Source organism: Molossus molossus, unplaced genomic scaffold, assembly GCF_014108415.1.
Source record: "Molossus molossus isolate mMolMol1 unplaced genomic scaffold, mMolMol1.p scaffold_m16_p_18, whole genome shotgun sequence".
Taxonomy (NCBI): domain Eukaryota; kingdom Metazoa; phylum Chordata; class Mammalia; order Chiroptera; family Molossidae; genus Molossus; species Molossus molossus.
Window position 1 is genome coordinate 27,885,950 of NW_023425353.1, and position 13,273 is coordinate 27,899,222.

The 13,273-nt window shown below is 39.3% G+C and overlaps 2 protein-coding genes across 5 annotated transcripts in view; one reads left to right on the forward strand and one right to left on the reverse strand.

The window, feature by feature from the left end:
• Positions 1-2,026: 2,026 nt before the first annotated feature.
• Positions 2,027-11,201, reverse strand: MBD4 (methyl-CpG binding domain 4, DNA glycosylase). Of its 3 annotated transcripts, none has more exons than XM_036266877.1 (8): positions 10,949-11,201; positions 9,268-9,495; positions 8,252-8,565; positions 4,994-5,068; positions 4,782-4,916; positions 3,630-3,779; positions 3,042-3,145; positions 2,027-2,338 (listed from the first exon to the last, which is right to left on the reverse strand). In XM_036266877.1, the coding sequence occupies exons 1-8, from the start codon at positions 11,035-11,037 to the stop codon at positions 2,261-2,263; spliced, it is 1,173 nt and encodes a 390-aa protein (XP_036122770.1). In that variant the 5' UTR covers positions 11,038-11,201; the 3' UTR covers positions 2,027-2,260. The 3 variants fall into 3 exon arrangements, with proteins under 3 accessions (XP_036122770.1, XP_036122769.1, XP_036122772.1); XM_036266876.1 differs by having other exon boundaries at positions 7,724-8,565; XM_036266879.1 differs by lacking the exons at positions 2,027-2,338; positions 3,042-3,145; positions 3,630-3,779; positions 4,994-5,068 and having other exon boundaries at positions 4,845-4,948; positions 7,724-8,565.
• A 237-nt stretch (positions 11,202-11,438) lies between these two features.
• The window catches only part of IFT122 (intraflagellar transport 122), a 77,970-nt gene continuing 76,135 nt past the window's right edge, over positions 11,439-13,273 (forward strand). Inside the window, exon 1 of one of the 2 annotated variants that reach the window (XM_036266709.1) lies at positions 11,439-11,560. In XM_036266709.1, the coding sequence (XP_036122602.1) occupies positions 11,520-11,560 (41 nt within the window). In that variant the 5' untranslated portion in view covers positions 11,439-11,519. The remainder of the gene's footprint in view (positions 11,561-13,273) is intronic. The other variant, XM_036266710.1, reaches the window with a different exon arrangement.

A 13,273-nucleotide genomic window follows, 5' to 3' on the forward strand; every position in this document is an offset into this window, starting at 1 on the left:
TTCATCTTTGTACCCCTCCCCAGCAGAGCTTTGCCCTTAGTGAATACTACTTTGATATTTATTAAATAAAAATGTTATGGGAAGTTATGAAGTGGATGTTTGCCTTTGGGGTGAGTGTGGCCAGTTTTCCTGTTCTCTTGTCAAAATCCATCCTTCTCTAAAAACAAACTTGCTCACTAAAATGGAAACAACCAACTTCCTGTAGCACATTGCATTCTGATTCTATTCACACACCACCTTACAACAAGGTAGTTTCCTTAACAATTTATTTTTCACTTATTCAACTCGTTTAATTTTCAAATCATACCTTAAAATGGTGATTGGTCATTGAGACTTCTTAATACGATTATTTTGGTTTGGTGAGTTCTTTCATAGGCAAATATTTCAGTATTTGAGCTATAACATTATAAAACCTGTATTAAAAATGACATAAAATTTAAAAGGTGCTGTCCTCCAGCTGGAAGAGGAGAGATGGGTAAATGCTTGAATTTTCATAAAGGGATCAAAGCAACATGCGTGAGAGAGAAGCTGATCCTCCGAAATGGAGCTGTGGGCAGATATTCACATTAGGTTATCAAATGGATGCTGGGGTCAAATCTCTAATTCCTAAAAGCCAACACAGATGACAAAAAAATCTTTTTCTTTGGGGGTTTAACTTTTTCTAGAAAACATATTTTTTAAAATTAACTAATATCTACTGTACCATCTTTTTACATGATTGGCTGCAAACAATTTGATTACTTTTTTATTATTTTTTTTTTATTCTCACCCGAGGACACTTTTCCATATTTTGTTCAGATAGAGTGGGAGGGAGAGAGAGAGAAACATCGACATGAAAGGGACACATCGACTGGCTGCCACCCACATGACCAACCAGGGCCAGGGACAAACTGCAACCTAGGTACATGCCCTTAGCGGGAACCGAACCCAGGTTTCTCTGGACTGTGGGCCGACGCTCTAACCGCTGAGCCAAACCGGCCAGGGCTGATTACTTTTTTAAAAAATTGATCTGAGACAGAGAAGGGGAGCAGAAAAAAAGAAACATTGATTTGTTGTTCTACTCATCTATGCATTGATTGGCTGATTCTTTTTTTAAAAATATATTTTTATTGATTTTTGTTTGTTTTTTGAGAGAGAGAAGGAAGAGGGAGAGAGATTGAGAACATTGATCTGCTGCCTCCCGCATGCCCCCTACCAGAGGTCAAGCCAGAAACCCAGGCACATGCCCTGACTGGGAATCAAACCAGCAACGTCTTGGTGCATGAGATGCTCAATCCACTGAGCCATACCAGCTGGGCAATTGGCTGATTCTTGTATGTGTCCTGACCAGGGATTGAACTCACAACCTTGACATTATCAGTACAATGCTTTAATCAGTACAATGCTTTAATCAATTAATTAAAGGCCAGGGCTCTTTAATTACTTCGCTACATAACAGTTGTATAATATCATTTAAAATGTTTCTTTTTTTCCTTTATTGATTTTGAGAGAGAGAGAGGGAGAGGGAGAGATAGAAACACTGATGAGAGAGAACATCGATTGGCCGCCTCCTGCATGCCCCGCACTGGGGAGTAGGCCCACAACCTGGGCATGTACCCTGACCGGGAATCAAACCGGCGACCTCTTGGTGCATGGGTTGACGCTCAACCACTGAGCCACACCAGCTGGGCCAGAGTATCATTTTTATAGAAAGAGAACAGAAAGTCTAATCTTTCCTCAAGCAAGATTGACAGAAATTTGCTTTGCATTATTGATAGTTTAGAAAATTGTTTTCACCTTCAAATCACATTTCATTATTGGAAAAGTCATATACATTTTTAGGATTGTTATCAAATCACAATTTTTTTTTTCCTTTGTTGACTTTTAGAGAGAAGAAGGGAGAGGGAGCAAGAGATAGAAACATCATGAGAGAGAACATCAACTGGCTGCCTCCTGCATGCCCCCCACTGGGGATCAGGCCCACAATGTGGGCATGTGTCCTGACTGGGAATCGAACTGGCGACCTCTTGGTGCATGGGTCGACACTCAACCACTGAGCTACACCCGCTGGACAAATCACAATTTTTTTTTAAAGAAATCTCAAAACGTTACAGCACATTCAATAGCAAAGATCTATATGGCATACACATTAAGAAAATATAATTAGGTTTCTATTTGGGTTGATTAAAATCTATACATCTGGAAAAGTAGTTGCTTGATTTAATGGAGCTCTGAAGAATCAGAGAGATGTATATAAAAAACGAGTTTGAAAACTTTAGTCTTAACACAGACTTAATTTTTCATGATTTTCCCAAAGCCAGTCATGATATTTATTTAACTTATGGTCTTCAGGGTGCACCTGGAAGAAATTAGAAAGAGGCCTTATGTAAGTTAGTCAGAAATAAAATTGTGAAATTAGCTTTTTAAACATATGGTGGGAGAACATACAGTTTGATAACCTTTAACCTAATGGGATTCACAAATGTTTCAAATTATATCTTACATTAATACTTTACAGTTTATAAAGCTAAATGCTTTAGCGTGGTCACAAAGAAGGTAGTGTACCAGGCTACCTGGCAGTGCCCAGCAGCCAGGATATCACCCAGATGCCTATGTGCTAGGCAAACTCAAAAGAATGGGTAGCTGAAATAGGACCCATTTATCACAAAAATAGTCTGAGACTACTAGCAGAAACCCTAGAAGCATTCCAAGCTCAAACCTGCCTGCTTTCCTGTGGTGTACTTTTGAAGACTAGTAGGATTATGACAGAGAGAAAACCACATCAGGCTTAGAGAAATTATATTCATGGAATGACAGGAACAGGGCCAAGTGACAAACTGTTGGAGGCCAGTCAGAGGTCACACCAGAAGTCTTTATGGACTTGGGAATGTGTATGGATCCTCTCCCTGCTGCCAATAACCACATGCCACCCACTGCCCTTAAGCTTGGAACAAAATTGTGACTGTAATAGCATGTGTCCAAGAAGTTTTAGCCGTAATAGTGGACTTATTTTGTCTGAGACAAAATGTGTTGGAGATGTTCTGGCTGAAAGTGGACCTCACCTGCTTCCATTCATTGATGCAAAAAATTCTGTAGGAGTCATTGCCATATTTGCCAATCCCATGAAGTTCAATCGGGTATCTCCACTGCTTCGTAAGATATTCATCTGAGAATACAACAGCCCATATATCAAGTGAGCCTCTAGGAGTTACTTTCCCCAAATGTGTGGTGATGGGGGCTAGATGGGAGAAGAGCAGAAAGAGACGGGAAAGAATCTTTCCTAACAACCCCAGTTGGGATTGCTCTTTCTCTCGAGTTCCTGAAGCACCTTTGTCTGAACATCTCATCTGCCACCTACTGACCATTATTATTTTGTGCTAACTCAAAGAGGTATTGTCCTGAGGGCTTTCTGTTTCACTGACTTCTTCCTCTAATTATACTCACATGGCCTGACCCAGTGCTGGGCAAAGATTTATAGCTTGAGTTGATGGGAGACTGTGGTTTGGGGCAAGTGAACTGTTTTTAAATGCCTTTGGTGCTTGAGCTGAATGACCTCTATTAATGTAACATCCGTGGACATAAAAGTTTAAGGTGTGACTTTCTTAAATAGGCACCGTTTATGTTTTTCCTTTGGGTATATGGGAAAGTACCTGAGAACTTGATAATGGTTTTTGCTCGAAGTTCGTAGAGACCAAGAGGTTTAAGAAGTTCTGACACATCTCTCCAGTCTGCAGTTCTTGCTACCTCAGCTGAAGGATACTTTTCCAGAAACTCCCAAAGCACAGGGATTGCCATTTTACCTGGGATGTAAAGATAACTATGACAGCATTGTGACTATAGCTAACAATACTGCATTTTATACTTGAACACTGCTAGGAGAGTAAATCTTAAATGTTCTCACCACACACACAAAAATGGTTATTATATGAGGTGAAGGATGTGTTAACTAACCTTATTGTGGTAATCATTTTGTAATATATATGCATATCAAGTTATCACATTGTAAACCTTAAACTTACACAATGTTATATGTCACTTAAATCTCAATAAAGCTGGAACAAATAAGTAAATGAAATAAAAAAAGATAACAATGTGATTACAAGCCTCCAGATAGGCTAATTTAGGTTCAGATACCTCCTCAACTAGAAATCTCATATAGACCTTTTCTTTTTTTGGTCTTTTTAAACCATTAATTAGAATTCATTACCTAAACCAATAATCACTTCAAAGTAAAAAACCAACACCAACAACCTATTTGGCTAATAGTCCAGATTATGCTGAAACCTGGACCTACATAATAAGGGGTAGGCAAAAGTAGGTTTACAGTTGTGGGTACACAAAATAGTTTATTCTTGTATTATTATTAATTAATTGTTGTATTAGTTATTTGTATTACAACTGTAAACCTACTTTTGCCCACACCTGTATTCGTTTTTAAATAATCAGATCATCAGATAACTAGTATAAAAGCATAGAGAAGGGTGTCAATGACAAAGTATTCAATGAAAAAAAGTGCTTCTATACATGACTAAGGGTGGAAGGATGTTATGTGACTGATTTTCATTGATGATCAAAAACTAATTTGAAAGTAGAAAAATAAATGGACATCTGCTCCTTAGTGCTACAAAGGCTAGTAGTCTAACTTTCTCATGGGTGAAGAGTTTGAGGGATGAAAGAGGAAGGCCTTTACCTGAGGTCACACAGACTCAAAATCAAACTTGAACACAGGCTTCCCAATCAATTCAGTGCTCTTTCTCATCACACTGTCTCTACTAAGGCACACATTAAAATAATTCACAAACCTGAGGTCCGATTGAGAAATATAGTCGCTATGAGGAGCTTCCATGGATCATGAAAAAGTGTTTCTTGGACAAGATTAAAAGGTGATCGAGGAGGTGTCCACTTCTTAAAGGCTTTGCGTCGTGGGGGGCTAAGAGCTGAACAAACACACTGCATCAGAGTTGGATATCTGAAATAGATTTAAAATCTGATTTTTTGATTGTGAAAGGGATACCTTCTTTGTTATATTTGCTGGAAAAATATAGACTTGTTTTCCTTTTCTCTACTTGTGTCCGTGGGATGGTGTTTTCTGAAAAGGAAGAGTGAACATTGGTTATAGAATCTATGCTTTAGCTTAAAGAAATATTGAAAGATGCAAATAATAATAATACTATTATAAAGCATGAGGTGTGTGCCAGGCACTATGCTAAGCACTTTACAAAAATTAAGCAATTTAATCCTACTAATGACCTAGGAGCTAAGGGACTATTTAATCTCCACTCTATAGATATGGAAATTCAGGTACAGAGAAACTGAGTAACTTGCCCTAGGCTAAGTATTAGAGCTGAAATTCAAATCCAGGTAGTCTGGCTCCTGAGTTCAGACCTTTAACCAATCTGTTACACTAGTTATTTATGACCTATGTTCAGAGTTCATAGTATTGAAATATTGGAAATAATATGGAATATTTTAAATTATGACACATTTGTACAATGTTGTAATTAAAGTATTTTAAAGAATATATCATGAAGATTTTCTCATATCATTAAACTTTCAGGTGGAAAATAGCAATATTCTACGTATGACCCTCATTTAATTAAAAAAATACATATATATATATATAGAGAGAGAGAGAGAGAGAGAGAAAGAGAGAGAGAGAAAGAAAGAGAGATTGACTGCTCAGAATAAAATAAACCAAAATGGTATAACAGTTGTTTCTGAATGCTAATTTTTTCTTCTTCTTTAATTTTCTGTATTTTCCAAAATGTCTCCAGTGAACATTTTTATACTAGCCAAAAAAAGGGAGGGGGAGGGGATATAGACAAAACAGAACCTGCAGAAAAACCTAAGACCACTATCCACTGGGAAGCTCAGTTAATTTACCAAAGACTATTTGACCAGCGTTATCAGGCTTCCCATTTCAAAAATTATCACATTTAATACACCCTTTAGCCATACCCTTTAAATTTGAATGTCAGTTAATAATACCTTGTATTTGCATAGCGTGAAGCCATCTTTTTCACTTCTCATTTTACTTTACAATATTCTTGATATGAAAAACAGCACTAGTGAGGGTTATTACCTCCGTTTTACAGATGAAGAAACTAAGACTTAGAAATTAAGCAACCGTCCCAAAACAATAGTGGAACTGACTGGAGGTGGGGACAAGTATCCCAGACTCCAGATAATTAGTTGAAGGTTTTTTGTCATTCTAGTTGAAATAGGTAAAGTCTAATAGAAGGTAAAAAAGAGTTAGAACAAAGGAAACTGAGCTTACTCACTACTTGATATTTTTTTTCTGTGGGTTCCTATAAATAATTCCTAACTAGCCTCCTTTATTACTGGGAGACAGGGCAATTTCTACTTAAGCCAATGGGAAAGTCTTTATTATTCCATTGAACATCTATAAACCTAACGGTACTTCATATTATGTTGAGAACTAGATTTTATGTATAGGATAAATACTCTTCCATTACAATCGCAAAAGAATGTTTTTAATATTTAATTTGCCCATTCAAGAAACTCAAAAGTCTTTAAGAAATTCAAAGTCTTTAAAAAACAGACCTGAAGAATTCTTAGGCAGGTCCTAGGTATATATGACTACCTTCTGTTAAAGGTGGAAAAATTCCAGGTACAGCAAAGACATAAAATCACGAGGGGGCCTGAGAGCAGGAATCAAGTCCAACCCCTGCTTCACCAATTTGTCCAGGCTGTCTCCCCGCAGGATTTAAGTAAAATTACTATTGTTCTTTAAAGGAGTTATTCATTATGCCATTATGGTATAATGAATAACTAATACCAGGTTGCTCAAGTGGTCTCCTTTTTATCTCTTATTCACTGAGGTATTATAAAGGCAAAAGTACTCAGCTCTAAGCTCTGTAATAAGAACATATTACAAATAATAGATGAACTATGTGAGTACAGTTTTGAATTATTTAGAGTGCTAAAGCAGTTTAGAGAAGCATTATATTATCATAGATGATGAAAATGACTATGATATAAACAAAATTAAATTGGAAGTCACACATCTGTAATAAGTAACAGGAGTTGTACAAAGAGAAAACACTGACTATTCTAAACCAATTTATGTATAAAAGGAATCTTCCCCAAACCCTTTCCAAGTGAAGCCTTTTCATTTCCCTCAAATTGTAAGATTACTGGCTGGAAAGAAGATGGGAAGAAGGGAAAGCGCTGTTGAAGAGAGTCCCAGCTGCTGCACCAGGGAGACGGTAGCAGCTGTTAATGGCACAATTCTCCTTTGCTGGGGTAAACAAAGTAGTAGCCAGTTGATTCCCTCTTCCATAGGAAGGGATTTGAAGATCAGTTAGATAAAGTACTAGGATCAATTGGTAGACTGTGCTGATATTTGGCCCGATTTCTTCATTCTACTCCCACATCTTATCTGGTTACAGGCATGAAATACAGTATCCAGGAGAATAAACCTCTTCATCACATTTTTTTTTTTTAATCCTCACCCAAGGACATTTTTCCATTTTTTGTTCAGATAGAGTGAGAGGGAGAGAGGGAGAGAGAGAGAGAAACATCCACGTGAAAGGGACACATCAAGTGGCTGCCTCCCGCACAACCCAACCAGGGCCCGGGGACAAACTGCAACCAAGGTACCTGCCCTTAGCAGAAACCGAACCCGGGTTTCTCTGGACCACAGGCCGATGCTTTAACCGCTGAGCCCAACTGGCCAGGGCTCTTCTTCACATTTTTAATAGCACTTTAATGCAATCAATACCTTGACATATTTTCACAGAAGTGGAGTCTTTCTCAGTTTGTGAGTAGTTGTTGTCCATTTCAGAGTCACATTTTAAACTATCAATATGCAAATGTTCCTTCCTTTCCCCAACTTGTAATTTTGTTATTTCCTCAGATTCTAAAAAAGTATCCTCATACTTCTTGTGTTCAGCTTCTTTGGTTGAACATAATTTGTTTATGATGCCAAAAGTTATTTGTTCAAAACTAAAATTTGATCCTGAACACAATTTTTCTTTTACAAATTTCTTTTCTTCATTGGTCATATTGAGGGCCTTGTTGCTTGCTCTGACATCAGAAGTGACATCAAGCTGACTTTTTTGTGCCACAGGTTCGCTTTCAGCATCTGCCTTATTATACACAGATTCTCTTTTCCTATTACTTTGAACAGAATCTGGAAGACTCTTCCGGAACCCTGTTTTAGTTTTCTTAATTCGAATTCCTTTCAAAGTAGTCATCTTCCCTATGGACTTTTTAACCTTTCTGGATTCAACATCATTAACGCTCTCACCTTCTTTCAAAAGCAAATGCATGGAAGTAAAGTTAGATAATTCTCTGCTATCTTGCAATTCCAAACTACCACTTGGCAGAGGAAACACATCTTTTTTCCACCCGCTTCTTGTCCTGAGGTTCCAGTTTGAAATGCTACTTTCATTTTGCAGTTGGGATGTCAGAGCTGCCATGCTGCAGTCTTTATCTCTTGATTTTCTGCCCCTTTTAGAAAGTACAGTAAAATCAAAATCCTCTGGCTTAAGAGACGTCTCTTCATTTTTGTGAAGATAATTAGCAAGTGAACTTTTGGATCTGAACTTCAGTCCTTGTGGGCTAAAAATGATATTAAAGGAAACATTAATAGTAAATAAAAGTCACTTTTAAAAAGAATTGAACTACATTTCAGATGCTTAATTAATAAATTAAAAATGTTGTCACAGGTATTTGTCAATTAAAACAAAAATAGTGACAAAATGATACTTTTATTTATTTATTTATTTTTATCTATCCTCACCCGAGGACATTTTTCCATTTTTTGTACAGATAGAGTGGGAGGGAGAGAAAGGAAGGGAGAGAGAGAGAAACATCGACGTGAAGGGACACATCGAGTGGCTGCCACCCGCACGACCAACCAGGGCCGGGGACAAACTGCAACCGAAGTACGTGCCCTTAGCGGGAACTGAACCCGGGTCTCTCTGGACCGCAGGCCGACGCTTTAACCACTGAGCCAAACTGGCCAGGGCGACAAAATGATATTTTTAAATAGTTTCTTCTTTGAGGAGGAATATGATACTATAAAATCATTTTACAAATATAACTTAAGTGCAACTTTACATTAACCATTCACAGTAGGAGAAAATGTATATATTTGTCCATAAAATACTTGGTAAAACTAACCAGTGAAAATGAAGGAATAGAATCCATAATGGTTTTATGATAAAAACAGAAAAAAGTCAAGATACCTGCTATGCTTTTCCACTACCTGTTTGGACAAAATTATGTGGCTGCACTATCTTTACCACCTTCCATGCTCACCTGATAAAATATACATCATATTTTCCTGCTGTTTTTCCAGATAACCTTTGCTTCACAACTCTTTTCCAACCACATGGGACAGACTTACAGCATTCTGTCATTTCAGCACCACCAAACTGAGCTGAAGCAATGGGTTCTTGTAGCAGGAGATTACACTCACTGCTGCTTTGTATCACCATTTGTTTTTCATCTTCTACTCTTTCGGATCCCAGAACAACATTTTCCTTGCTGAAAAAACAAAATACAAGTGATTAGCTCATTGAAAGTTGATTTTCCTCTGCTTATTCAATTTCAATCGATGACAGAGCAGGAACCATGTGGACTGTCTGGATTGTGGGAGAGATGAAAATCAGTAAGGACCAGTCTTATGCTGTGGGGATATCTTCCTGCCCTCCACTGTTTTCCTGTTCTCCAACATGGATTAAAAAGGGCTGAAAATCTCTACACAATGAAAAGCTCAAGCTATTTGCTATAAATTGTTTTTAATTCATTCAATAGGGCTATTATAAAGACTTCTGGTGATGCTGGCATAACTTTAAAAATATAAATCAAATTCTAAACTCTTAACCTGAGTTCAATAGACCTACTTAAGGCAGTCAGTGAGGAACCCTCCTCTTCCCCAAATAAGTGAGGTAAAAATGTTATACATATGTGTATTTTTCTGGGGCAGAGTATCACTTTCATCAGATTACTTACCAAAAGGTAATTTCTGACACAGAATTTTCAAATCTCTTTCATTCTTGATCCTCATGACAATCTTATTAGGAAGGTTGGATAAGGATTACTCTAATTTTATTGATAAAATTGAGTGACAGGAAGATTAAGTTACTTGCAGAGCTGATATCAGAACCCACATCTACTAAATCTTGGTCTAATACTTCTCCCCCTGTACCACTACTGAAAAACTTCAGTAGAATGTATCCTAACCACTAACTCACGCATTTCAAAAATTGAATGGGTCTATAAAGATGTCTAACACAACTTCTTTTTTACAAATAGGAAACTAAACAAGAGCTAGTGACTAAATGTAATTTAGGGGTTATATAATTTTGGGGACCTCGGTGGATCTTGAGAAATTATATAATTCACAATTTTAGAGATAAGGAAATGGAAACCTGGTGAAAAGAGTACAAACTTTAAAGTCAACATACTGGGTTCAAATCTCATCTCTGCCATTTACTAGCTGTGTGTCCAAGAGCAAGTTATTTAAACACTCAGTCTCCTTTCCTCATCTGTAAAAAGGAGGTAATACCTCTTAAGGTAGTTCTGAGGATTACATTTTCAAAGAAAAGTACATAACTCATCTTAGCCCCAGATCGCACTCAACACATGAATGTAGCTTCCTCTGTTATTTCTCGTAAGACCCATTTTGGGGGCGCTCTCGGCTACTTAACATGACATCTTCAGGGTCTTCCTGGGATCCTTCAACCCAAGCAGACCTCTCCTTGTACACCTCCCTGCTCCTCCCAGCTCCCTCGTCATTTTGGGTAAGGAAGTCGGGAGCACCCCAGAGTTGACCCCACTGGAATAGCATTGAACTCCAACCTTAACGCCTAGTAACTAACCCTTGAGCCTCGAGGTCTCTGTCGACTCAAGGTTAGAAAGGCCCACCCATCTTTTATTCCCCTGCTCCCACTTTACAGGTGATGAAATTGAGGCCCAAAAGTGGACAATAACTTGCCGGAGGTCACACGGCGGGTCTGGGACTAGGCTCCCACTGGAGGTGACGAAGGGGGCAGCTCCATCGTCCCCCAGTCTCGGACTCTCCATCCCAGCCGTGTCCCTCAAGCGGGCTCCGGCTGCACCAACGGGCCGACAGGGTGCGACGCCCTGGGTGTGGAGCAGAGTAAGATGTGAAAACCTCTTCGGCTCAGAGTGCTAGGCTGAAACCAAAAACCGAGGGCAGCAAAAATCTGTCAGACTCCATAGGCGCTTTCTACCCGCCCACTCTGTATCGGCAGCTCAACCAATCAGATCCTTTTATCGAGGAGGACGCACCGCCCTCCGTCCATTCCGACCAATCGCGCGCGCCCCAGTTGCGCAGACGCCTGCTAGGTTCCAGTTCCATCTTCGCTTTTGCTCCTTCACGAGCCCTCATTTTCAGACATGCGCAGTCGTAACTCTCTGCTGTGCGCGCGTAGCTCACTGCGCATGTGCGTTGTCAGGGGTAGCTCAGGTAGCCCAAGTGACTCGCTTCGAGGACCCTGTTGCTGAGGCAGGGAGGAGGGGCCCGAGGCGTGAGGGAAGGCGCGATGAGGATCGTGTTGACGTGGAGAGATAAAGCCGAGCAGTGGTGAGGAGCGGGGCAGTCCGGGAGGAGCGGGAGGCCGAGCCCAGGCGGGGATGGCCTGAACCATTGCGTGAACTGCTGTGGTTGCTAGGGGCAACGGGCCAGCGGCCTAGGCTGAGGGCACTGAACCCTGGGACTGGGCGACCGTGAAGTCGCTCTCCCACCCCTTCGCAGATGGAGAAACTGAGGCCTGGAGAGGGGCAAAGGGATGTACAACGCGTTAGGCAGTGGCCTGTTGCGGTGGTTTTACACACAGTCACAATCTGGTCTTGTTACTCCCTTACGTTCCGCTCTGGGCTCCTTTTACATCCACGATAATGTTTCTCCAACTTAAGAATTTTTGCCATATCCACATATTACTCATACTCTTGTTTGACGTTTTTTTCTCTAAATTCTCACTTATTTTCGCCTAAATATGCTTTTATATTTTATGATTTTACAAGGTAACTTTATTGCTGCATATTTAAAAATCAATATCACTTGCTATAATAAAATAACTGTAAAATCGAAAGCAAAGAGCCCGGACCGGGTTGCTCAGTTGGTTGGAGCGTTGTCCCCGTACACACACAAAAAAGGTTGCGGGTTCGATTCCCAGTCAGGGCACATAGGTTTCCATTCCGTACCAGGCTGGGGCTCCTATAGGAGGTAAGCGATCGATGTTTCTCTCTCTCTCACTTTTTATCTCTCTCTCATCAATAAAAACCATATCCTCCAATGCGGATTTAAAAAAAAACTTAAAGCAAGGAGAAACAGAACTATTAGTAAGTTGTAGCTAGATACTGTTGCTACGGAGCCTTTAAACCTGAGGTCTACTGTCTGTAGAACTGGAGATTTAGCAAGTATGGTCAGAGAGGTGCTTGAGATGAATAACATCAAACTGACAAGTTCTCCTACACTTAATTAGAAGGTCTGAAAGAGAATCAAAAGAATGATATTCTCACCTTATGATTCAATGTTATTTAATGTCCTATTCCATTTTTGTCACCTAAATTCATCAATGATACATTTTGTGAAATACTGACTTATTGGGTAGTTCTCTCCAGCCTGACTTAAATCTTTAAATAGATGATCTTTTCTGCTTCATTGTGAAACCTCTGTTTTGGCCACTGACACAGGATATTTGCCATTCCCTCTCTGTCTTTTCTTAGGCCTTTCTATGTGAAGTAAGCATGCCTTCTTTCCTCATCTCCTCACATTGAAACCCTACACATCTTGTAAGGCTTCCTTTGGAGATGGATGCTCTTTTGTAGTCTGCACTAATAATAGGTAACACTTACCATGTGCCAGGCACTGGCTAAGAACATCATATCTTTGATCTCACTGTCACCTCACAACAGCCCTCTGAAGTAGATACTATAATTACCTTTATTTTACATATGAGGAAACTAAACACAGAGAAGGTAAATAATTTGCCAAGGTCACACAGTGAGTTAAGTGCTGGAGCCAGCTTTCAAGCTCAGGTCTTCCTCATTCCAAAGCTGGTGCTTTTAGCCAGTATGTTAATTTTTCTTTGTATCACAGAGGCTGCAAACTCAAATGCCTGCAGGAGTCAGGCAGGCAACATAAATGGGAGATGTTTTTGTGCATCTTAAACACAAGGAATTATCTGTTTTCCCTAAGAGTATTCTATTCTACAGCCCATTTAAAAAAAAAACAACAAAAAAAAAACACAACACATAGCTTATCACTTCTACTTTTAATAGAGATTTGAGTTTT